The 27,844-nt window shown below is 35.4% G+C and overlaps 1 protein-coding gene across 6 annotated transcripts in view; it reads right to left on the bottom strand.

The window, feature by feature from the left end:
* CGNL1 (cingulin like 1) overlaps nucleotides 1–27,844 on the bottom strand; it is a 52,614-nt gene that overhangs the window by 2,230 nt on the left and 22,540 nt on the right. For all 6 annotated transcript variants that reach the window (XM_021532070.3, XM_021532066.3, XM_021532071.3 and 3 more), the window contains 9 exons: nucleotides 14,359–14,565; nucleotides 13,966–14,070; nucleotides 10,576–10,728; nucleotides 9,775–9,945; nucleotides 8,521–8,682; nucleotides 7,632–7,721; nucleotides 1,988–2,071; nucleotides 695–819; nucleotides 35–143 (listed from right to left, as the gene is read on the bottom strand). In XM_021532070.3, coding sequence (XP_021387745.1) covers nucleotides 35–143; nucleotides 695–819; nucleotides 1,988–2,071; nucleotides 7,632–7,721; nucleotides 8,521–8,682; nucleotides 9,775–9,945; nucleotides 10,576–10,728; nucleotides 13,966–14,070; nucleotides 14,359–14,565 — 1,206 coding nt within the window. The remainder of the gene's footprint in view (nucleotides 1–34; nucleotides 144–694; nucleotides 820–1,987; nucleotides 2,072–7,631; nucleotides 7,722–8,520; nucleotides 8,683–9,774; nucleotides 9,946–10,575; nucleotides 10,729–13,965; nucleotides 14,071–14,358; nucleotides 14,566–27,844) is intronic.

The following is a 27,844-nucleotide window of genomic DNA, read 5'->3' on the forward strand; positions in this document are numbered from 1 at the left end:
ATATCAGATATCTGCATATTAGTCTTTCCCCTACCTGGTCCTTCTGATCAGTCAATGACAGATGTTCATCATCTACTTGCAACATTAACTCCTTTACTTTTCTCTCAAGTCTGCGGTTACTTAGCTGGAAATTGACTCTATCCCTAGTAAAAAACCAAAACCAAGAAAAGACAGTTTTTTAAAAAAGGAACTAAAATGCTCCCAGTCCTGATAATTTCATTCCTTAACAATTTTATAAGAATTAAATAAATACTTGGGCTCCCTGCTTGGATTTACTGATTCCATGCAACATATTGAGAAATTTGTTCATAAGCAGAAATGACTAAGGAGAATTTCTTCTGACACCATAGCAATATTTAGCAACAAAAGTATACTCCAAGATTAAACAAAAAAATCAAACACGAAAGTGAATGTTACAGTACAGTTAATATTTCTAAGCCTGTTCCCGATATTAGACTTTTATAAAATAAGGAGCTATGGAACCATGTTAGCACTGTGCCCAGTTTTAAATTTTAAGACAAACTTCTACTGTGCTTGCAGTAAAAAAGAAAATTTGCAATACTTTTATGAAACAGTGACAATTTTTATTTGGTAAAAAAAAACAGGTTAATTGCAATAGAGATTTAATATTAGCAAGAGGCCATAATAACAAGTATAAATGTGCATGTTTTGATCTTAACATCACTGGTTTTACCTCTCTTCATTTGCAAGTCGTTCTTCCAGCTCTGTGATCCTTGCCTCCATCTGAGCAACGAGTCCCTCCTTACTAGATCTGTAAGAACCCTCCAGGTGAAGGATTCGGCTCTTCAAGTCCTTGTTCTGTGGTTGGAACACACTTGGTTAATACACACTTACTCAGATTGACAAATATCACCCTAACACCAAATTCATGTCTCCAGGAATCAGTATGTACAGTGATCAGTACAGTATTTAGTGAACGTGGAAAATCATTGAGATTTCACTGTTTACTACAAACAAATTTTCTACTACTGTGGCTTATTGAAAACAATTTACAGTTCAGCTTCAGTTCAAGTTTTAGGATTAAATGGACACTTAAACCTCAGATAGCTGCAAGCCCCTTCCTTAAACCTCAGATAGTTGCAAGCCCCGTCCACCAATACTTTTTAAAGTGGCAATTTTTTTTTTCAAATACTCTGTCAGATCTGTCTTATGCTCCACCCAATTCTTTTGTAAAATTTTGTGTTCTTGCCCTGTAAATCACTGGCATATGCTAGAACAAACAGACAAAGAAATTATTAACATCCACTACCGCTTTACTTTATCAAAGCTATTACTGGGGTGTCCCCCTGCCTTTCTTAACTCTCCAATGCTATTCTTACTACAAAAATAGCTTGAAAAGATTTGTAAAAGGAGACTTTTTGCTAAGATTTACATTTACATTTTTCTGAGGCTAGGTAATATAGGTATTCAATGGGGACCTAGTCAAAGAGTTGGCAGAAAAAAAATCCCCAACAAATAAAGAATTGCATGATGAACAGAAAAATAAAGCTCTTGGTTACAGAAATTCAAAGCGTGATCTCAGGTTTCAAACACAGAAAAAAGGACTATAACAGGAAGATCAGAACTAAAGTACAAGAATGTACATAGTATATACCAGTAGGTGGCATTCTTTTGTCTCAATTAAGATGAGATCAATGTCACATAATTGAAGGCACCTAATGAGGTGTGTTGTACTAACATGTTCTCTAAATTCCCATTACAATCTGTTTTATGTTCTTGAGTTTTTAAATAATACTATGACTTATTGAGGTATCTTTCCCCATGATCTCGCCTAAGGGCTATGATAAGTAATGCTGCTTTCAAAGACCACTGAACTGCAGAAGAATTGTTTACTACTACAGAAGAAAACACTCAACTGAAATCACAATTACTTCAAATTATATCTTCAACAGTGCTCCTAAAGAACTTTTCAGCCTTGGCAGAACAGCTCCTCTGAAAGTGGTCATTTACAACCAGACATAATTACCTGTCTTTCCAACGAAATTTTGTCACACTCCAAGTCTTGCTTTATAGATCTTTCCTGAAGCAGCTCTGTCCTCATTTGTTCAATCTATAGAGAAAAAAGACAGAACTTTTAATAAGATACTTAAATTTTATTTATCTATATTATACTGTGTGTATGTATATATATAAACTACATATACCTATGCAATAAGCAATGTGTTCTTTCTCCGAACTCAAGACACATGCATGATTTCAGATGAGCTTTACAGCTACAATCTTGGACAAAAATTTCTGCTTCAGGCAGTCCGTGTTATTCCCAGTACTCATTCTAGGCATTTCATACCCACATTGGATATTGTTGTTTTTTATCATATACGTTCTGTAGCAAGGAACTCAACTCTAAGCTTTTGTATAAGAGACACATCATGTGGCAGGACACTGAGTTCTGGAACATCACATCCATCTTCAAACATCTTTTCCAGTTGTTTTCTTCATACTTAAGTCTGAACCTCTGAAATAGTACCTTACTTTTAAGCTGCTGACTAGTCTAAGTTTCTCTTTATTAAATACAAACTGGTACCTGCAGACAAGTGCCCAGAACTCAGTGAAACACTCCACAGAGAACTGCAGTTTTCTGTATGTATGGGAGTAGTAAAAGCTCTTTTTTAACAGCCTCTCCTGCATGATGGATACAAACATTGCTCCCCTCCTTCAGTCAATTTTATGTCTTTTGTACTGGAGGGGCACCAACTTCTAGATTTGGAGAGGGAGTGGGCTTTGCTTGTTTTGTTGAAAGACAACTTTTTCTACAGTTTCTGTTAATATTTCTGTTCCACATTCAACAACAACAAGAAAGATATATTCTGCATGTGTAAAGATGTTAAAAAGCTACCTAATAAATACAGACTCAAGATAAAAATTAGTTTGTTTTACTTCACTATTGGACTTGATTGGAAAAAAAAATTGAGCTCCAAGAAAAACTCCAAACTGCCTAGCAGCTGCTACTGAAACTTTGGTGCTAAAGAACAAAGTTTGTAGGGCTATTGAAATACTTATCTTGCTTCCAGTCTTTCTGAGACTCCCTGCAAATCTCTAAAAATGCTTTTACATGACAGCAAATGTTACCACAGCATTTGTGGTTTTTACACTACACAGGGTTTTTTGTGATGATATCATCTGGGGAACACAGTGAATATCTGTATCAATTGCTGTCCCTGCAAAAAACAAACTGATAAGTTCAGCGGCCACAGCATTCTTCCCTGCTTTGCATCAGTTAGATATGAACTTGCATGAACACACCATCCCAGTTAAGCAACTCTCAGTTACAGATTTATCTCAGTAAAGGACTTTCAAAAGTCATTGGGAATTCTTGCATTAAAAAATCCAAAAGCAATGTTAAGAATGTGAATGCTAAATAAGTACAGCAGATGAAAACTTGCCCTAGGCCTTATTTTTTTAACCACATCATAATATTAAAAGATACATTTTTAGTTAATCATGGTTAAAGGAAGTAATTTGCACTGCTACTGGAGCTTGGAAATTCATTTATTAATACAAATAATGGCAGCAACACATGCAATTGCATATGTTATGTCACAGGATGGGGACAGAAGAGTAGAAAGCATTCCTGAAAACTAAGGTCATAACAGCTCCTAGAATACCTATGGCAGCACGTGGCTGTGTTCTCAACAGCTGGGTAATTTCTTAAAAGCTCTTATTGTCACATGGGAGCCTAATAATAACAAAGTTTTGTATGTTATATAGTAAAATATTATAAAGTATTACTTTATAGACACAAATTAGAATCACATGTGTACAATAGCTGTATTTATTAATTAAATATATTTAAAAAGTAGACTTTGTTCTCCTGTAATTGCTTTAGCAAGATAGACACAGGAAAAAATACAGCTAAATTTGTAGTAAAATGAATGACTAATTAAAAATGTAGCTGTTAACTAAAGAAAAAGGTTTTGTTTTATGTAGGAACTTGCTTAATGGACCACTCTGGGGTTCCACTGTGCTCTTACTGTGCTCAGAGGCTGTAACAAATTTGTGCAGCCTTCCCAAGATTAAACTAAGTAATTATTTAGAGGACAATTATTCTATTTCCAAGATGACTGCTACTGTTGTTGGACACCTATTGGTAAAAGTAACCTCACAGAAAGGTAGTGGGAGAGAGAAAAATATCTGTATCTGATTGGGATCATTAAGCTATGTGCAAATACATACAAGAGCTTGTTAGAAGAAAAGGGCAGCAGATAGAATTCTTGCTGGAGGAGACATAAACTGTTTTATCTTCTTGTGTTTTTCAACAGTAAACACAAAATTAACATGCACAAAGGAGAAAAGCAGTTATCTGCCAAAATGTGCTTGAAGTTCCACTTATTTCACAGCAGTAAGATGTACCAATTCCATGGCCATCTTCTGTGTATGTACCACGTGGGACTCATGTTCCATGTTCTACCCTTCCTATGTCTAATATATTGTAACTGTGTTAAAAGAATAAACTATTTCTGCAGCTTAAGGCAACACTTATCACAGCTGGATTTAAAGAATGCTAACAAGAAAGAATTGAAAAAAGGAACTGTATCAGATTTTACAAAGTTTTATCATTTTGTGCCAGCATTAGAGTTGAAAGTAGCTGTTGAGTTCAATATAGTGAAAGCAATCTGATTTCTAACAATAATTTAAATGCCATCAGTATTCATCATCTCACAGGTTCACAGTCTATGTTTCTTGTTAATTCCTAAGTTTTGTATATATATATATATATATATATATATATATATATATATATATACACATATATATAATATATGCATTAGACAATTTCCAAGTATGTGACCAAAAATCCCAATGATTATTCAAGAAGAAAGCTAAAGCTAAACATTCTATTTGATGCTTCAAAACTGAAAAACAACCTTCATATCCAGATTTTCATTTCTTTGCTACCCACAGCCAATGCCAGCTAAAGAGCAGGTATACAGCTCTCCACAGGGAACACTCTACCAAAAGGAAGCAGATTATGCAGGTCAGTGCAATTTTATCCTTATCTATTTATTCTAAAATTGCCATGAAAACTAGTAAGTCCATTTTCCACCCTTATTGGAAACAACTCTGAAATCAATAGACTCTTACTTGCATTTTCACAGAACACAAGAATTGGTGAGGGTATTGTGAGGATTTTTCAAATATGTTTGTGAAGTAAGTATGACAAGAGATACTCCATTTCACTTGTTCACAGGAAAAAAAATAATTTATTAAAATATAACTTCAGTTGTCCCTGCCCAGGGGACTCTTTAGCAGCTGAGTGCTCCAGCTTTCCATTTGTGTCTGTGTTAGTGTGGTTTGAGCATTTTGGTCTTTCTAGAGTTGCTAATACATTTAAAAACTAATAGGATTTGACCCACTTTTCCCTAACATTTTTTTCTGATTCCACTCTGCTGTGGTATTTCTTAGAACAAGGCAAAAGGAGATGAGAACAGTGTGTCATGAAGCCATTCAGATTCAAAAGGGTGTTCGAATTAAAAAAGAATAACATTTCATGGCAGGTGAAATGTGAACTATTATTCTTGTGAATGTGTGTTCAACCATTCAGCTTTATATAAAATAGAACCAGTTGTTTAAATTTGTTTTTACTAGAAATTTCAGTATTATAGTTCATAATAGGTGTGTTAAAATAGCATATTTATAATAGTTTTAAAAATGTAGAGGAATACAAATACTACCAAAATAAATCCATTATAATTTCTCATGTCATTATAAACGCTTAGCAGACCCTGAAATACTCTTAGTAATTATTTGACTACTTAGTCATTCTGGCATAAAATCAAAACAAAGCAATCTTTATAACTCATGTGTGAAATGAGAAATTCCAGACCTCAAAATAAACGTCTTTTACCCATTATGTAACATTTTAGTCACCAAACTGTATTTTAGGTTTCCATTCAGTTAGCAAATTAACTTCCATGGCAGCTATGACTAAAGAAAAGTACTTTTATCCCAGGTTTACAACACAGGCACAGACTCCAGTATTAAAGGCTTCCTGATTTAACAACAGCATGACCCCCACATTATTATAGGTCCTTTATATTCTATTTCACCCACTGACTCTGAGTCTGAACAATATCAATGGAACAATAGCAGAAAGTCTTTATTACAATCAAATAGAATTTCAGTAGGCTGAGTTGAAACAAAGAAGTAATGGTGCCTTGGTGCTTCAAGGATGCATGAGAGAAAGCTGAGCTATACCTCACTTTAAACTTTCCAGCTGTCTCAGTGGAACACACAATTTCATTGAAAAGACACAGAAACTATGATTTTACTTTCCGTTCTCCCTCTGAAGCTACAGCTATTCAAAAGAATGCCAGTAGTTTTTTTGGGTTTGTTTTTTTTTTTTTTTTTTTTTGGAGAAAGAGAAATGAGAACAGAACAGATTATTGTGGGTACCTCAAAGCCAATTGTCCCCTGAGCTTCTAGGAAATTACTATGAGCTGTAGTACTATATGGAGACTTACAGCAGCAGATGTGCTGTAAGGAGTTACGCATCAGTTTCACATCTTTCAGAAAGCAAAAATAAGACTAAGAACATTATCTAGGCCATGATATGCCAAGACAGCCATATCACTGTATTTCTTTCCATGAACTATTACAACATTTGCATGATCCTGACTACTCATGGATGTCTGGCTACTTTTACAGTAATTAGGCCCTATACTCTACTTTACTAGTTTATTATAAATCTTTGTTGTAGGACCTATAATTTCTTATGTCAGTTCTTTCAGAAATCTTGAATAACATTATTAAGGCCTCTGCCTTCAAACCAATTAATTCCTAATTCTGCTAAGACTTGGTTATTTCCAACTGGATGGTCTCACTTCTGATACAGTCACTCCAATTCCCCCCACCTGCACATTCACAGGCTTTAGTGAAGACAGGGCATACTTTGATTACTTTTTATCTTGACTGAAGCCTCATCCTACAGTCTCCACAACTTCTTCCCTCTACTTACACAGATAAAAACCTTTTTGTTACTTGTTTGAGTTACTGTGATAAGTGTCACTTAGCTTGGCAAGTATTACTTTATCTTTACATTTTCTGCCCCATGAGACACAACCTCACTAATAAATACTTCTTCCCCTCTTTCTGGGCTATCAACTTATATTACACTTCTGGAACAAAAGACTGACGTTTTTATGAGGAAAATACTTTCCAATTGTCTTGCCTTTGATATATCTTAATCAGCTTTTACACTTGTAAAGAAAATAAATCTTTCTCTCTATTGAAACTGGCTAGCATTCTTGGTTCAGCTGATTTCATTAAATAATCCCACAATTTCCTAAAGCTTAAGAGTCTATTATGCTGAATTACTTTTCAGTATTATTAAAATTTCAATATAAGAGACTTCACAACAGGCTTACTGTTCTTCAGTCTTTATATACATTCTGTGTCTGTTTTCCAGTTAGAGAAACAGGAAAAAAATGGTCTGTGATGATATGAAGGGAACATATTTCATCATGTTTGTGAACCTTGGGTTTCCTGGATTTACATGCTCTGCATATAAATCATATTGCAAATCATTATTTATTTGATCAATATTGATTGTGATCCTAATAACAATTTTTCATAGAATCATTAAACAAAAGCTGGAAAATTTATTCAAGTACCTGTTCTCTGCACCTGCTGATTCTCTCAGACAACAAATCCGAATTATTCTTTTCTTCATCAAGCTCAAGTTCCAAGTGAGACAACTTGTCCTAAGTGAAACAACGAAAAGCAACCTCAACATACTACTTTCCATCCTCTTCAGATTGCTATCAGGGCATTCCTCATTAAACTTCAAGAACCCAAAGTGTCTGAGAGACTAAGCTTGGAAGCTGAAATGCCTCTTAAAACACACAGCAAAAGAGGTGGCAGGTAGATAAGCCTTTAGAGTGAATTTGTTTGGCAGAAGTAATATAAAAATTTTGTTTCCTTTTTTTAAATCACTCTCAACAATTTCAAGAATATAAGATAAATTCTATATGTTTCTAGAAACTTTTTTGACTATCTGGATTACATTATACATTTGGAAGACAAATTTCTTTTTATCTGAGTACAATGACATAGAAATGTTTATGAAAGTCAAATGACAGCCTAGTTAAACTGAACAGTTATGAACCCTGTAAGAAGTTAGAGTCACAATGTTATTCAGACTCCTGAAACAAACTGATATCAAAGGCTAAACAAAACTTACACTACTAAATATTTTTGAAGTTCTGAATGATGGACCTATAAATGAAAATTGTGCAAATTTGTATGATAAGCTCTAAACAAAATTAATTAAAAAGAAGTTAATTAAAAGTATGAGAGAAAATTCTAATTTAGAACATATAATGTTACAATAGATATGCTAACAAATTACCTTTAAAATATACTACATTAATTCCTGCAGTAATACTACAAGGATTTTCAAAAACATGAAGCTATTTTGATTCCTTCCAAGCAGAATCCATGTGAAAAAAACTTATTTTCATCTCTTCTAAAAAGAAACAAACCCTTAAGAATGTTTTTTACCTCCATTAGTTTGATTTGTCTTGCCCGATCATCTTTTAAGTGATTTTTGGCTTCCAGTTCATACTCCAAGCTTTTCACAGTCTGTTCCAGTAACTGAGTTTTTGTTATTGCCTCATCCTGGGCTCTCTGGTGGTCCCTCAGGTTTTCTTCCATCAGACGCATCTGAAGCGACAAGATCATGGGAATACACTTGACACTGTACTTCCTATAAACAAGGGATGGCAGCAAGGGGGCTCCCTGCAAACATGACAGATCTGGAAGCATGACAGGAATTCCACTGAGTTACCGACTTTTCACAGTAATTTTTGTTTTATCCACAAGATGGCACCAAGAAAATAAACTTGGATTATGACCTTTAATGTGATAACTGCAAACATAGTTGTGTAAAGATACATTTACATATTTGATGTATGTATTAGTGTAGGTATCTACATACAACTCCATTCAACTCAAGAACTATGTTCTCAAAATCAATGTTTTATCTTTAATTTTTCATCATGAGTGTTCATCCCCTTACAAAGGCTCTCCATCCCTGGAGAATGGAATAAATATAGAAGGAAGACACAACAATATACAGGAACTATTCTTTCTTCTATTGTTGTTCTTTTGAATTTAATTTGAAACAAGTTTTCTAAGGGGAGAGGACAATGTAAGAGTTCTAAACTGGAGAAATCCTACTACTAAAATATTCCATGCAGAGAAAACATCTGTGACCAATGTGTTCTCAACATTTTTTCAACTGGAAAACAGGTATATGCAGATTTTTATAAGACAGGATTGTCTTTATGGAAAAATTTACATACTATGAAGCAGACACTCAAGACTGGTTGATTCTTGGTTGCACAGAAACCTTTATCATTTAAAGCTGCACCTTGGCTCATATGAAAGAAGAGGAGAATGTATGTTTGTATGTTTGCTTGTTTTTCCTAAATAACTGGCGGTATCAAGAATACTTCTAATTTCTCAACTCCTTCAGTAGCAGGCATTAAAGAGGAGGAGATCATCAATGGAATCCTTGTCAAATGACAAACACTGCATTTATTTGTCCTAAACAGGAACCCCCATTTCCCCCGCAGAAATAACATGCTGATCACCACCGTGGAAAATCAAACTCAAAAGCATGCTGAGATCAGCCTCTCCTGATGTACATTAGAGTACAAAAGCATGATAGCAAACATTCATTATCTTGAAAACTACCTGCACTGAATTCTAGGTCAAAGTTGAGAATTTCTCACTGAACTTATGAGTCATTACCTCATCTTGCATTCTTATGTTCATCAGGCGTGATTTTTCTACCTCAATGTTTTTCTCCTTTAATTGCCTCTGCAGATCTACACATTCCCTGCGGTTTTTCTCCTTGTATTCATCAAGCTGGCTCTGAAGCTCCAGAGTTGATGTTCTTGAGATCTCCACCATTTCAGACATCTGGGCAAAAAGAACATATATAAAAGGTTCTGCTGTGCTTAATAAAACAAATGGGTTTTTTTCCTCCAGCTTCAGTATTCAGCTCAGTATTTTCAAACAGAAAATTTATCAAACGTTCTCAAATAAATTAGTTTCTACACAGAAGTGGGAAAACACAAAAGAGTCAAGTTAGCTTCTAATAGCATGTGTGGCAAGTCTATTCTTTTTGTCTGTCAGCAGTTCTTCCAGCTGAGTGACACAATGAACTGCACAGTCACACTTTAGTATGTCAGTGTTGTCTGTACAGTTTACACACAGATAGCACAATAAATCTGATGCAGAAATTTTGAGAATCAGCTGTAAAACTCTGAAATATCACTGTACTGTACATGAGAACTGAACTCATATATGGGATCTGGTTTGTACAGAACTGGTTTACAATGCCATTTTACAAGAGTGGGGTTCCAATCATTGTTCCAGCCCTGAAAGCTTTTAATAAGAGCCTCTAGGTTAAAGAAAATAATAGTAAACTTTTCATTTTTTTTTTTTTTAACTCATTTAAAAATATATAATTCTTTACAATTTGCCCATTCAATTACTTCTATCTGGTAAATATAGATCCCTGCAGCCTCTTTGGGCATGAACTCATACCTCCTCCTGTAACTTCTCAACAGTCTTGTTCAGTTGCAATCGCTCATTCTCCATTTCATTCTTTATCTGCTTTAATTGCTCCTTCTGTTGAGTTTCATCTTTTAATTGCTGACTTAACTGCTGTCGTTCCTGTAAAATGCAACGGATGTTCTCCTGCAGTAGATTAAAAAATACATATCATTAAATGTAGACCATCTTTTCTAGTGCCTTAAAGGTATGTTACTTCTCTCAGTAATACCAACAGCTGTTGTAAAATTAAGACAAATTTCAGGTTTTACAGTTTGCTAGCTAGTATAGGACAAGCACTGATATATCATGCTAGAAACAACTGAATGTCCATTTATACCTCTTTTCTTAATTCAAGTAATAAAACCATGATGCAGTGGGAATGTTGCTACCAATTATCCAAAGGCTGCAGTTTCCTCAGTGTCTGCCTGCTCAGTACACTGTACTGTATTTCAGTATTTGAAATCTGGATGCCTTATATGACAGCTTCAATGGCCAATTTAAGTATAATCTCTAATTTGAGTGCCCTCCATGTACAAAAATCCTTGAGCACTTTTCAGTGGAATTGGCTGGCCTGTCACAGTGTAACTGCAAGTCAGGCAAACAGTCTGTCAGTTGCCAATTTAAAGCCAATCTTTAGTGGCAATTAATTACTTTGTGAAGAAGCTAAAGTGTTATTATATGAAAAGAGAACAAAATGGGGGAAATGAAAAGGAGTAATTTGTTTTCATACTAACCTAAAAGATTATTCTGATATTTCTCTATTTTTTCCAAACAATACTAGTTGAATGTTCTTTACAAAATCAGTAATTCATCTCAGATGATAACTTTAAATTAAGAATGTATTTCAATTTATAATGCTCTGCAATGCTAATTCTAGAAGCCTGCCATTATCTACCACAATGAAAAGATAAACTTCCTGTTTTTCCACCCATTGAAAGGACCCCATGTTCTGATTGTTTCATTTAAAAAGCACAGATTACTTGATGCTGCCATCCATAATGTTGGTATAATTATTAGTTTTTAAGATCTCACAGTACCATATATGATATGGTTAAAGGGCATAATAATTAGGTAATTTCCCTTCTCAATGGTACAAAAATGTTGAAATGTATTTCATTTCCTGAAACACTGCTCTACACAGAGGTGGCTACCCTAAAACAGAGGTTAGAACACAGCACAAAATGCTACAAAAATACTCTTCACTTGTGCATCCATAAACAAAATTTCAATACAGAGGATGATTTTAGATGAAAGCACTAAGGTAAACTGTCTATTACAATTAAGTGCATACCAGCTTTAACTTTTCTGACTAGAAATCCAGAATGGAGGAGGAACAGACTTGGCTGTTTCCAGTAAGTGTTACAGTTCTATTGGTATTGTCTTTCTTATACTAGATACCATTACAAGTAATTTGTATTATGTAAAAAAGCAAGATGGGATAGTCAGGAATTACATTTCCACTCAGATACGCATTATTACAGTGCCAGAGTTTGTCTTCTAAACTGTCAATGGTAACACAAGGCCAAATCAACTTACTGCACAACATTATTCATTAGAACAACTCTAAAGACAGAAAGGCTGAATTGTTCTAAACAAAAGGCCTGCTGATTACATCCTGAGGTCTGTTAGTCCTCATATCCGGTGGACAAGAATGTAGAATCAGAAAGAGGATTAAATTTAATGTGCCAGAATTTAGACATAAATTGTGAATAAAACATCACGACAAACTCTGCTGTCACCTTCCCTAGAATTCTTTCATTTGGAGATCCTTCTTGGAGGCAGCATTATTTGGCACAGTGCCCTGAAGGATGCATAAACAAGAAAAAAAAGAACACATTTTTCAAGCATCTTGACCCAAAGCTAATCAAGATGCAGGAGATGTGTATGGTGCATTGATCCATGTTACACAGCAAGGTCAAGTCAGCCTGTGACAGAAGGGAGTTCTTAGGGGAGTGTGCTAAATGCAAGCCAGTGATGAGCAATGTGCCCCTACAGTGATTGTGCAGACTATCAGTGATACAGACAAGCAATCGAGGAGAATCAGTGAGGGAGAGCAGGTAAACAGATTTAAAATGAACAAACAAACAAACACAAAAAAAGACCATAAAAAAAAAAAATCACCAAAAATCAAGCCTGACCAAAAGCCTCAGAGGAAACATTCATGAAGTTATGAGAAACATCAGCTTAAAAACATCATTTTGTGGAAACAAAACTCACCCATATTGTTCAAACCTTATATTCTTGAAGCACATTCACTTTTAAAGATATAGAAGTATTTCCTTGCTGTCATTATTTTTTCTTTTTACCATAATTAACTGAATCATGAGAACATGCTGGTTAACACAGTCTTTCCTTGGCTTTTAATTCACTTAGAGACTAGTTTCCTTTTTAGATGTTCAGAACAGAAATGCAAAATTTATGTTGAAGACAACAGGGGAAAACATCCATTCAATTAAAAAAGCGGCACTAGCAATTTACATGTACCTCACTTTTGAGTCTGATTTGTTTGATAGAACCCCTTGAAACTTTAGCTTCTAGAAGCAAAACTGAGAGAATTCTAAACTGATACTGTTGAAATCAATCCTTCTTTGGTTCATGTAAAAGATGAATCACAGGGAAGAAAAATAAGGTTTGTAGCTTTTGCAGACACAAAATATGAGGTAAATAAGAAATTTCAAGATGTATACACATTCCACTCATTAATAAATAGATCTGAATTTTCATGCCATATGAATCACCCAGTCTTGACTCATACACAACACTGCCAACATCTCTCTCCACTGCTCTGAAGTAGATGCATTCTCCACGTTTAATTTCTGGGCTAATCTGGAAGAAAGCATAACCCTTCCTGGACACTGGGTGGAGCAAGGTGGAAAGAGGACTTCATTCCAAATTTAAGAGGCTGCAAATCCTAGTGATACATGTTAAAAATCTCTGGTTTGGTGATTAAATATTCCAGTTCCATACAACATTTGCAAATAAGGCAAGCACATAAAATGAGAGAAGAAAACGTCCTGATTTGTCCATTAACAATATTTTTATTGATATTCAAGTACAGCTTTTTATTCTTTTACATGTAAATACCTTCATAAGTTGCATGATCACTAAAGATAATAGATTTGTGAAACCTTAGGCAGCTTATTTGGCAGTTCATTTCCCCAAAATTTTGCTAGATGCATAGAAATAGAAAAAAAAAAAACTCAACAACTCGAATTTGTTGATGCTATGGTTTCATTACACATTTGAACACTGAAGAGAGGTTTAAACTTTACAACCAAGTGTACTTCAAAAAGAATGAGATGTAACTCTACAGAAAGCTATAGTGACTCAGGTAAATAGAAAATTTAAAATTTAAATTATCCAAATTTTTCTTGTTCTTACCTGCATATCTTCTAGCTGGCTTTCCAAAGCTGCTTTTAACACTAACAATTCTTTTCCCTCCATTTCAGCATGTTTCAAAGCTTCTTCTAATTGTTGCTTCTCTTTCTGCAATGATGCAATTTGATACATTCAGAAACAGTGGCCAGGTCTTTTATCTGGCAAGTAAACCGAGCTGTTAAGTCTTTTCACTCTGGCCTGTAGCTGATTTTCCCAGTCCCAAGGTGTGACTTGGTTTTACTCTGGTTTTCGATGGGAAAATCTTTCCTACACATGTCAGCAAACTGATTCTTGACAACTTGGTTTTCCTCACCCTTTCCTATGGCATTGTCCATCCTCCTCTTGGTCAGTACATTGCAAAGAGGAAGACTACTTAAGGGGCTTTTCTTAACTTACCTCATATGTCTTTAATTTTTCCTTCAATGAATTTTCTTCTCCTTTCATATTATCAATTTGTTTGTGCAGCTCCTCAATTTTACTCTCTAGCTCAGTAAGTGTTCTCTTCAATTGTTTATTTTCCTCAATCAGCTCTTTGACTTGATTTTCTACACTATTTTGCTTCTCTTGTGCAGCATTTTTTTCACTTGCAAGGACAGCAGCACTCTAGTGAAAACAAATTATGTCATGTTAAGAAAAAAAAGAAGAATTTATGCTGTTTTCCAACAGGAGTTCCATAAGGCATCACAGCAAATACAGCTAGGATATAACATTAAAATATCAACAGAGACTTTAATATTTAGCATTTTTTTCTCCTTGGGCGTATGAACAGATAAAGTAATATATGATACCTGAATAGTCTCATGCTTGTCATCTCATATGTTCACCTTAACATCTTCCTCTTTATTACACTAAAATATTTCATTACCAAATCCCATTGTTAGGTAATTTCAAGTAAACTAAAAAATTTAACAGATAGAAAAAGCCATATGGACCTTTAAGGAAGAACATATTTATGAAAAGAGTCTTCCACAGCAACACAAAATTTAGGCAGCCTCACACCACTGATGATTCCAAGCACTAACATGCAACACACTGGTGAGGCTGCAGAGTAAATGACACATAATATAAAGAGATCTTCATACTAAATAAACAGTGGTGGTTCAATTTGTATTGAATATTGAGTTCAATTTGTATTCAAAAATATACACTTTTTTTCTAGAAACTCAATACATAGCACAAACACAAATAATAATAATGAACAAAGCATCACAACTTCTGGCACTGGATTTTTGACTTTTTTTTGCAGGGCAGCTGGCTGCAGCATGTTAATTTTCAGAGCTAATCATGACCTTACCACTTACCCTCTAAAACACCCTACCATTTACTGTGGAAACCATGAGTGGAAGGATCTGTCTATATTATTATACCATCTACACTCCTGTAACACAGACCAGGTATGCACTCATAAACATTTAAATCTAAAGAGCAGGAAGATTTAATCTTTGCTCTTCACTAACTTCTCATTCAGCATCCGCTCCAAAGAACTTAGAAGAACCCAGGATGATTCTTGTTTCTGGGTATTCAGGGGCTGATACAAAACAATACTCTGTAAAAAGATCTGGTTCCCAAGTACAGCCACACTGTCCTCTACACCAACACCTTAAACAACAGCAAGAACATCAGAACAAACACAGGAATCAATCCAGGCCAGAATTCCCTCTCATGGCTGATGCTTAAACAACAGCAAGAAAATCAGAACAAATATAGGCATCAATCTAGACCAGGATTTTCTCTCATGGCCATGGCTGATGCTTACAGGCAACAAGAATAACAACTATGAGGCAAGCCTTTCATCATTATATACTCCCAGCTCTCACTTGTTTTTTTTCCATGAATGTATCATCCATTAATTTCTCTAATCCTTCTCAAGTCCATTTATACTGTTGGCCTCTACATTATCTGGTAACAATAAGTAATTACACATTCATTACTGAAGCATAACATTTTTTTGCATGTGAAATTGTGTTTATCTGGGTGAAAACAAAAGAAATCCTATCAAACTACTCAGAAACTATTTTGTGAAATATTTTATGAAAGCATGAAAATCACTTTTCATTTACACTATTTTTGATTGTCACTCCTGATCTTCCTCTCTCCTTACCCAGAACGAGTAAGCAAAGTTATATAAAAGGGTGTTTACAAAGAGTGCCCTCACTAGACTGTTTTCTAGCAAGCAGCAGCTTTAAAATCATGCAAATTAGATAAAGCAGTAACTCAGAAAACACTCAGACTGTCTACAGGGTCAATGAACTTATTATACAAAAACTGGCAGCATAAGCAGGCTGACAAGTTCTGGTCTTTTGAAAATCCTGAAAAAACTTGTTCTTCTAAATACACAACTAGTTAAAAGCTCTGAAATAAATCTCTGTCAATGCTTTAAGATTTCACATACTGGAATTTCAATAGCATTTATATATTCCTTTAATTTTTGCTTTCTGCATGCAGCAAAGTTTGACTAATTAGCAAGCACTCCACCAGTGGCTCTTTTAGTCTCATTTCTCCTTTCTGGAGCCGAGTGAAAGCAGCTGAGGCATGCTGGGGAGTTGAGGGAAAGGAATGTTGATTTGTCTGTTCTTTTTCATCCAACTGCCTACATGGGGCTGGCTGCACAGTAAGAGAGGAGTGCAGTAGACCCACATCAGACCTGGAGATTGCACTACATCAACCATGGTTTGCTTTACTTTCCCAACAGGAAGCAGTATTTACTTAAAAGTGGATGCACACATGCACAAAAGCAAACAACCACCCCCACCCCCCCAGTCCATATACATAAATAAACACAGAAGTACTATCTATCCGTATATGTTATTTAACCTAAAAGGTTCAAAATTAAGTTCAGATTACACTGATGCCATGATATCTAGAGATCTGCTCCAGCCTGCTTTTTGTACTATATATCTTAGGATACAGACCCAAACATTAAACTAAACTATTATTTTCTCTCATTTTTCACTATATATTTCAGTAAATTAGCAAGAAGTTAGGTGAATACATGTAAAATGTAGAGAAACATAAAGAAGCAAGTATTGTCTTTATTAACCTGATTTAAAATCTTGGAAATAAATTGGATATATAAATAAACCTTGCTAAAGTTCCAGCTGATTGAGTGATCAGCACTTAACCAGCAGATCTTCACAGGTCTCAAATGACCTTGGCATCATTATAAAGGTTATACCTACCAAAGCAAATTCTCTAACATGTTAGGGACAAAATTCCTTTCTTTGACACACACATACTTCTATGGTAGAAAACTCTTTTGGTATATATGGAGAACTGCACTGTATTGTAGCTGGAGAATGAATGCTTTTCTTATAATCTGGGGAGACTACAAGGAATTTTCTTTACAAGGTGGTTTCACTGTATACATTGTTTCAACATCTTTTCAAGTTGTTTCAGACAAGACTGAAAAGAAACATAGAAGTATCTATCTTAGCAGTTTACTTTTCACAACTGTACTATACACATAAGGCATGGAAGATCATTCTGAGGATATTGTTCAGAATAATACTAGACAAAACAATCCAAAAGTATCTTCAATTTGATAGTGAAGTTTAAATAAAGTCAAGCTATACAAATACAGTTTAGATGTTTCTTGTATAAGAAAAAGCACACAGAATAATTTCTCCAGGAGTCAAATTACACAGCTGAGTTTAGACAGTAAAAAGCTTATATTTATTTTTCCCTAGAGTACTGAGAATTTCATGCAGAGCTTCTTCACTGGCACAAATGAAGTTTCTGGATTATAAGAGCTTTTAGCAATGTATGCCATATCCTATAGCAGATTTCCACAGAAAGTTAAGGTATCAAAAGTCTCCACAACTCTTGCCTTGTATTCTCCATTGTTAGTCCTCTCTGGCACCCCACATTACCTTCCACCTCCCCTCCAGGCCTGCTGTTGGGAAGACACATGAACACGACAGCAAAAAGCCTAAGGATCACTGGAGAGTATACACAAAGCATACAAACTTTGAAATGCAATTCTGACAGACCTTGTAGCAACATTAGGGGAGAACCTGGTGGAGAGAGATCCCTGTCCATATATTGAACACTTACATAAGGCTCAGGCCAGCAGCCATGACACCATACACAGCCACTGCTGACGCACAAAAGGATCGCTGTGCCCTTTGCCAATGGAGCCCCTGCACACAGGCAGCGTGCTCCCGCAGTGCCCCACAGCCAGCAGGCAGATTACTCGTGTACACACCACAGGTACAATTTAACATTGTCATTAGGGATGGCTCGCTCTGCTCTGCATAGAATTTCCCTAACAAAACACAGAAGTAAAAGATATGAAAACCACTGCATTGAAATGACAGTGAAATTACTATGTATGTTGATAAAGTCTGGATTTTGCTGTCCTTCATAGACTAAAACTGAAAGTAGCAAGAACAAGGACAGTTTAAACTGTCCAACAGTATTTACCAACAGCCAGGGGTAATCTCTGTGGTTCTGCCTAAATGAGCAAAGAAGCATGTTTTCACTGAAAATTCAGGAACTGGCTTACACATTCAAAAAAAGGAGTTGAAGGCTGTTTGCAAAAGCATTCAATTAATGGGTTAGAGTAATGAGGGTGAAAGAAAAAGGAAAATTGAAAATTAAAGAAATAGTAAGTACAAATGAGGAAAAAGCCAGACAGGGAGAGATTGTGCTGTGGATCCATTTCCCCCAGTCCACATGTGACTTGTTTGTAATGGTGCTGCACATAAACAGTGTTAGTTATCTAATGGTCCTCAAGGATTAATGACATGACATAAATTAATGACTTCTGTTAGTGCCCATTCATAAATCCTTTACATTTATTTATTTGGGGATGTTGGAAAAGTTTTGGCAATTATTTTAGCTAAGTTTATATAATTTAACCCATGGTAACAGAAGGTCACAGAGTAATGATTTAAGTTGCATATAAAACATTAACAGACATGGTTAATATAAGAACTTTAGTTCAAAGAATTGTGGATCAGTCTCTTCAGAAAGTTTAAAGGAGATTATGCACATAAACATACAGAGCACAAAACAGACAAAACTGGTTAAACAAGATTCTTGTCAACAAAACCTGGAATGAAATACTGTATATTCAGACATATTTGCCAAACAAAGCAAAAAAGAGAAAAAAAACACCAAATACAAAAAACCAAAACACCTCTGCAAAATCTGAAGCTCCTCAAAAAACAAGAGTAGAGGGGGGGAAATTTTATCAAAAATTGAAGTGGGCTCTTTTGGATCTTAAAATTAACATATGTGAATTCCACTTTTGCAGTTTCTCCCCTCTGATATAGAAAACATTTATTTCTTTTCAGTCTCACTAGTTGGGGCAGCGTGTTTTAGTGTTACTATCTACTGCATTGTATTACAGAATTATATTTAAGTAAATACCCTATAGCATTTTGCTTATTACGCTTATTTACTTGCATTTGTTTTGTCTTTCCTTTCAATCTGCCTGTCCTTGCTGTGTCTTCCAGGGCATTCGGTGCCTTCTAGTCCCTACATCTGTACCGTTTTACATTCAGATACTCATCTCCTCAATCTCTAAAGGAACAGAGATTTAATAACCGCATCATTCAAACACTTCTTAACCACACTCCTATCACCTTCTTATTTATTACCTTTGAATAGACTATTTTATTTTCTTTCTTTATTTTATTTTCACTTTCTCAAATTTGATCATGTTTAAACTCCCAATTAAGACTATGTGAGCCTTATCAGCAACATTAAGCTACAGAGATTAGGGAAAAGGAGCTGGAAATGGGTTGTGAATTTCTGGAAAAAGCTGAGAATAAAGACAAAGAAGCTTGTCTAAAAGAAAAAAAAACACAGTTGTACAGAAGCTCCCACAATGCAAAGTCCTCTGTGACTGACTGAAGATAAGCTTCTGCATTTTGATGTTGTCATTGTGCCACAGTACACATGCAGCAAATTTACTTATTAGTCCAGCAGTGGACTCAAACCAAATAAACCAAGTTGTCAAATCCTAGAAGAAAGATTCATTGAAAAAATCAATTTCTGACCACAAAAATAGATCATACATGGCAGAATATAATCCATGCTGTTCAATAACCACTTATTTTTAATAGTTCTCATATATTTTAATACTAAAGCTTAAAGGATTAATCATATAACTTAAGAGTTTACAGCAGAAATGCACTCATTTATAAATAAGTGGCAATAAAGAGAAAGGACAGTTTCATAGCTAAGGTACCAAAAACCAGTCCTAGGGAATCTGGAGTCTGTTGTTGTCTCTGTGAAAGACCTCTGGAGGCAAGTCATTCAACCAAATCTTTCCAGAGGATCACTAACTACTTGCTCCTTTAACTTCCCTGGTGCTTGAGACACTGGGGTTTGGTTTCCATAGATTTGAGTGCACAGTTGCAACTGAAGTCAGTAAAAATTGTACCCTGAATATATCAAAGACTTTATAATGACTAACAATGTTAACCTAGGTACTTTTGTTTGGACATGCACAACTTAAGGATCCTCTCAACAGCAATCTCTCTACCTTTTACTTTCCTGTATTTAATACAGGGAATAACATTACTTAAAAGATGGCAGGGAAAAGGAATGTTGAGAAAAATTATTAAGGTATGAAAAAAAGTCTATAATTCTTTCTCCAGAAGATTTTTAATAGTATGTACAAGCTCCATTTAACTCCTAACAGATGAGAAGAAAGTGAGCACACATATATTTACATACATATATATGTATGTGTATTGTTTTATTTGGCAGGTACACCTGATCTATAAAGTTTTACCTAGCATAGGTCTGCTTATCTGAGCCATGCAGTCACAGCTGCTAGAGTTTATATGCATGTGGCATTTCGTTTTCAGCTCTAGGCCTATGGAACACAGAAGGGAACAGCAACAGTAAAGTACATTTCCCTCACCTTTCATCCTACTCCTTTCAGGCATTTTGCCTAACAAGAAATTAATCTAAGCTTGGGTTTGTGTCCTTGTATATAGTTATATATGTGTCCGGAAGTATTTTTAAACATATTAAATTTAGTCAAGACCAAGTTAAAATAAAGCAATAAATATTGTTCCAACTCCTTTGTTGCAAAAATCTCAGTAAAGCAAATATATTTATACAGCCTTCTACTCTGATCTTTGTTTCAAGCAGTGAACAGATAGTATAAAAGGCATCAAAATCTTTCCAACTACTCATTATTGTGTAAACCCCAAGAAACTGAATAGAACATCCATCAAGGTCTTTGAGATGCAATGAAATGTTCAGTTTCAACCTGAATACAGAAAAAAATACTTTTTGGATAGGAATGCAGAAAATATTCTGTGGCTCCACACCATTTTTTTTCCTACCACACCCTCAACACTGGCAAAGACTTGAGAGAGGTTGTGTAACTGATCATTAAAAAATAGTTTTGGCTGACTTCGGTGTTTTAGCTGGTGAAACTGCCCTTTGGCAGTGACTACACACTACGGGATCCTTAGAGGCCTTTTACAAAATAAAGGAAGACTTAAAGTGCATGGAAATTAAGTATCATCATTTGCCATGTATTAGAATAATTACATTTTGGCTAAATCCAATGTTGATCGGGCAAAAGTCAGCAAATTCTTCTAAAAACCTTTACATTTCTTTTCAGAATCCAGTTCAACTGAATATCAGGAATTGCATGTCCAGTTCTAGGCTCCCCAATCCAGGAAGGACACTGAAAGGCTGGAGCAGGTCCAGAGAAGGGCAGCAGAGCTGAGGAAGGGTCTAGACCGTAAGTCTGAGGGCGCTGGGGGGCTCAGCCTGCAGGAGAGAGCACTCAGGGGTCACCTCACCACTCCGCAGCTCCCTGACAGGAGCGTGCAGCCGGGTGGGGGTCGGTCCCTTCTCCCGGGGAACGGTGGCAGGACGGGAGGTTGTGGCCTCAAGCTGCACATGGGGAGGTTTAGGTTTGACTTTAGAAAGAATTTCTTCTCAGCCATCGTTACTAGACACTGGAATGGGCTGCCCAGAGAGGCTGTGGTCACTGTCCCTGAAGGCGGTTAAGGAAAGACTGGACGTGCCACTTGGTGCCATGGTCCAAGCTGACATCATGGTGTTCAGTCATAGGGTGGGCTCAATCTCAGAGGCCTTTTCCAACCTAATTGATTCTGTTATTCTGTGAAAACTGTTTCAACCAATTAACTGTTTTTTCTTTAACAGCCACACTTGAAGAATAAATCTCCATTCAAAATGAGCTGGGGCACAAATTGGAGCTTTTTAATGAAAGTAACAGATTTCCATTTTTTTTAATATATATTCATAATTGTGCAATCTAAGTAAATGACAGGGTAATTTTCCATAATCTTCTGGAAAAAGGAAATGGTGTTGCTGCTCACTTCATCCTATTCCTGGTTTAGAACACTTCAGGTACCAAGATACTGGCTGTTGAAACTAGCTCTGAAGACTCATGGGCCACCTTTTTAGGTTGATGCTGGACTAATATAGTTTCTTGAACTACATGTAAGAAGTTTCATGTAGCTTAAGGGATTCATATCTACCCAACTCCCTCAGATGATCCGGGGGGGGTAGCAGTGAGCAGTGACAGAGATATCAAACACCTTTCTATTTCTTTTTCTATATAAACAAAATAGTTTAAATAAAGCTAGACACTCATTTCCTTAGGTAAGATGCAGGTGACTTCCAAAGAAAGGAAAAAACCCAAAACCATTCTACACCCAAAGATTAACACCAAGGAAAAAGAAAGACAAGCATAGTGAGTCTCCACATAGGGATAAGACTTTAATTTTAATCATTATTAGCTCTTCTGTAAAGGGAGCTTCTGAAATCAGTATTATTCAGCTAAAGTCATCTGGTTTTCAAAGTTCATGAATGAAAATAACAAGTCTTTATTTCTGCTTGTACCTCTGCTTGTAGTTCCAGCATTTTTACCACTGTTTACCTTTAGGCAATTCTTCTAACCCCAGACACTATTTCTTAAAGCAGTTGGAAGCCTTGGGATGAATAATAGAGTAACATAGGATAGCATGGTTCCTATCTCTACAATCTCCTATCTCTACAAAAGGAGTATGAAAATTCCTTACAAACGGATTGTTAGGCTAACACCCAACCCATCCTACCTACTCCCCCAAAAAAGGTAACAACAAAACCAACAGAACTTCTAGAAAAAAAGCCTAAATGGCTGCATTTACTGATTTTCTACGTGACACTGATTATATTAATTCTTCCCATAATCTCAAACTGAGGCCTAGCCAACTTTTAACACATGGCTATGCCTTTGGAAGTAAACTATTATTAGTTACCTATTAAAAGGGTCAGTGATTTTTTTCCCTCTCTTCACAAGGTACACTGAAACCAGCTTAAATTCTCTGCTGTACTTCAAGAGATTATTCAGTAAGCAAGTGCACAAATTTACAAGTGAATCAGACTGGTCTCTTATTTCATTTCAGCTAGAACCACTCTACTAATTCGTTAAAAATTCACTGGTGACAGCTTAGAGAAAAGGTTTGTTTTCTTACAAGGTCATTTTCATTGCTTGAAATGGTACCATGTCTTTAATATTAATTCCAAAACTATTTAGGTTTTCATTTATGAGATGTAATGAAATATTTAAATACCTATATTTGAAGACTGAGAATGCAGCCCTCTTTTACACAGAGCATATTAAACTAATTTTTCCAATTTTTCCATGACCTAACGTTTATATAAGTTATAAAATCTAGGGCCAGGAAAGTATTAAGCTCTTAACCAGTACCTGCATCAATGTCATGTTATCCCCCTGGCTATGTATCATGACATACTCAGATTGGCTTATACCAACAGTCTTTTGAAGGTCAGAAGCTGTTGGATAGACTGGAGTAAAATATTAACTAACTCTGTGTTCACATTGTTCTCTCCAGTTTGACAGAGTCAAATACTTCCCATACATACACAAACAAACATACACTGTCACGAGAAAAATCACCTGAATACACAAACTGGCTTCTTCTAACAAGGATTAGAGATTCTCCTGATGGCATTAAAGAAGAAACTAGCTGTACAAGCTCTTGCAAAGCTTCAGAAACAAAGAAAATGAAAAATCATGCAAACAACCCCCCTTCCTAACCCAGTCTTACTGAAATAGATCTAGCAGAGGAAGGTCCACAATACTGACAATTACTATTTCAGATAAACAGGACTATTATTTTATTATCCTATAGATGTGGTCCAATCCAACTCAAACAGAACTTTGCAGGACAATTTTGCTTACAGGCTTTCTTGACTCTACATACAGAATAGCTGTAGTTTCATGGTACTGTCTGCACCCAAACCCACACACATATCAACCAAATAAATGGAGGAGTAAACTCCTCCATTGCATGGAAATGAAGGACTAGAGGAGGTGGAACTTAAAGACACAGTCACCAACTTAGGTATTCAGAGTGCTTTAGAGGTACATTTTATATTCGTGTTGACAACACTAATATTCCATCATTTGTTTGGTACTTCATTAAATGGGTCCTTAAAACATGCATGATGCTATTACCAACTTCCTTTCCACACACAGAACAGACAGGATGGGCAAAAGAAATCAAATGTCTTCCAAACTTTTCATATACAGTTCTGAAATAGATGTTTCCAATAATGATACCTATTGAAGGAGTGTCTGCAGCTTTCCTTCCACCATCACACTTCTGTCTGCTTACCCTCCCTCTCTTTCCCCCACTCCATCTATGTTTGTACCACACTGAAAATCAACCAGAATCGTACTAGTCTTTTAGAAGGCTGGTAAAAGGGGCAGAAAATGAAAGAGGAAGAGGGGTTACATCAGGAAAGATGAAATATTGACTTGGACCATTCACTCTACCTTTTGACTCTGTACACAGTTTAGATCCATTACCAACCAGCTTCTAGAACTGAAACAAAAAAGTGTTATTTCAACATGATAAAAGCTGCCTCAAGCAGGCAGAAGAAAGAAAATACCCACCAGTGGCATTTCTAATCCTAGATCACCTTCTCTAAATCTTTTTCAATTGTTATGTGTCTTGCTTGAGGTGAACATACCAGCCTCAGACACAGCATTCAGGATGCAGATTCAGATGAATTGCATATGTATGGATAAGAGCGCTAATGATTTCCATGCCCAAGTAATTATTATTATATCATTTGTTTCTTTTACTGCTACAAAGACCATGAGCTTTTGGCATGATTCATTATAGCCCTGAGATTTCACTTCAGTGTGAAACAAGGCATTCGGTTTTTTTCAGATATATATATATATATATATATATAGTTTTACCATTATATACATTAAATCACTTAAAGTACCAAAGTGGTTTTGCAATGCTCCATACTTGTATCTTCACTTTTCCCTGAATAACTTGGCTAACCACTGTTCACTGTACAGTATTATTCCAAAACAGGTTCTCAGAATAAACTAGATTTAATTATGTTTTGTTTTACATTTCAACTAATTCCAAGCCATTTCTACAAAAAAAGGTATACAGAGTATATCTCAGCATAATTTGGAATGCTTAATCTAGTTTTTAAGTTTTGGCTCTACATGGGAGATTTTTATTAGCATTGAGGAAGACACATCATATTATCAGATTAAGTAGGAAAAGGTTCAATAATTACTTTTCATTTCAAAGGTCTTTACAGTTTGTGCTAGATTCATCTAAATTAACAAGATGGTAAAAAAACCAAAATCAAAAATTCTTCTCATGTGCAATACCAGAGATTTATATTTTTTTCTTATCTTAAAAGAGGAACATTTGAGTTTGTAACATGTGCAGAAGGCAACCACTGTCTTTTGCTGTTCCTACATTTGCTCTGGTAAAATTCCTTCTTCTCTTTAATTATAACATAATCATATGTAACACATACATGTGTTAATGGTAACGTGATCACCAGCTTCATTGCATTCTTAAATGCGTTGATAAATGAATCAGCTCTAAACTCTGAGTGTCTGTATTACCGTTCTGAGAACAAGGTCAGACATATGACCTGCCAAATAAATCAGTCAAGGTCAGGTTCAGATAAGCCTCTTCCAAACATGATGATTACAGCTTTTTCCGAACAACATCATTTGTTCAGACAGCTTCTCTAAATACAGATGCAAATTTGAAGTGCTGTGCAACTAAATTTGAAGTTTGCAACTGCCCTTCTGAACCGCTACAATTTCAGAGAAATTACAATCATATTAGTTGAAACGTGCTACAATCTTTTACCTGCAGCATTACATTCCAAAAGCTATTTTCAAATTTTACTGAAACAGTGGCACTTCATCTACAGTGAGAGAGCACTCATGGTTAAAACAGTATAATCCTGGACTGTTGTGTTGTAGAGTCAGATGAAAGAATAGAAATTTTTCTACAATATTAAAACTGGAGTGGAATTCATATTAATCTCTGTTCTAGCACTTGCAGTTATGGAGAAATATATTCTTAATCAGAAAGACATTATTTTTCAAATTTATTACTAAATTAAAGGTAATTGTTATCCCAGAGAGGTATGTCACGGAAGAACAAAACCTTTCCTATTGTTAAATGGAAATAGTCCGGTCTCAGTCTCAAGAAACGAGCAATGAAGTCAAGAATAGTCACAGCCATCTCAAGACCACCACAAGTAAAAGACACAACACAAAAGTAAGTTAAAAAGGTAAACTGTAGCAAATAAAAATAATATCTTAATATTTGTGACTTAATTTTAAATTCTCTATTTAAAAAAATGGAAACCAGATAATGACAAAAATAAAAACCCAACAAAAAAACCCCAAACTATTACCATGTTAGTGAGCATGAGAACAGAATCATGATGACAAACAACCCTGCTCTGTTCTGCTATCAGATAAACTTGAGTATGTCTCTAACATTATTTGCAAACAGATCTATATGGCATTTGAATCACAGACTAAATGCACTTCACATTACTTGCCAACTTATCTGACGCCTCCAGCAGATGAAAGTTCTGTTGATTTAACACTGGCATAAAAACTATTTCCTTTCTCCATGCTAAAATTTCCTTAACAGCCTATATATCACAAAACACCTTTATTCATTGTACCAATCTGGATGATTTAGAGGCAACACAAGTACAAGCACTCTCGTACATAGAGGTCCTGACACAACCTGATCCATCAAACATCTGTATCCATAGTTTTTGTATGACAAACCACTATTACAGCATTTACACTCCTGTTTTGCTCATCAAAAACAACAGAATGGCCCTTCCCACTCATCTTTGATGTAGGTTTCTTGTGTCCTACCATCAGGTATTTTCCAGCTTGCAGTAATATATGAAAAAAAATTAACAGACCAAGTAGCTTCAATTGTATATGTCTCCTGGGTATTGCAGATTAATTTTAAATCAAATAATTAACAATATATATAAAATCACAGCAGATCAGTCAGGAAACTTCCTGCAGAAAATGGTTATACTTTCCTGATAAATGATATATCAAAATCAACAACAAATCTCAGCTAGCAGGCATAAAGATAATGAAGATAATGCTGTGCTTCAAGAAATCATTGAGTACAAATACTAGCAAGATTCAAAAAAAAAAAAAATCACCTTCCAATTAAACATGTCAAAAGTTTTACTTCAAATAGAAATAAAAATTTCTACTCAAATGGGAAGAGAACTGGTACTTAGACCAAAATTAAACAAATAAATTTCACTTTTGTACGTTTTATTAAGTTTACCAGTATACAGACTATGTCATGCAAGTAAATAAATGCTATTTATAAATATCTCTAAGCCACAGCAACCCAGTCATAGAGTGATTTCCCAGGCTGTGTTATTGTTATGCCAAACAGACTACTCTTTCATTTCTTGTCAGTTGTAATTACAGCTCCATAATTGAAATACAGTAAATTACCATGCACTAACTTTGAAAAGATGGTTCATTGAAGTTGAGCTGTCACTACGATTACTGTGTAATAAAAAATTATAATTTAAATGT

This window comes from Lonchura striata, chromosome 11 (assembly GCF_046129695.1).
Source record: "Lonchura striata isolate bLonStr1 chromosome 11, bLonStr1.mat, whole genome shotgun sequence".
NCBI lineage: Eukaryota > Metazoa > Chordata > Aves > Passeriformes > Estrildidae > Lonchura > Lonchura striata.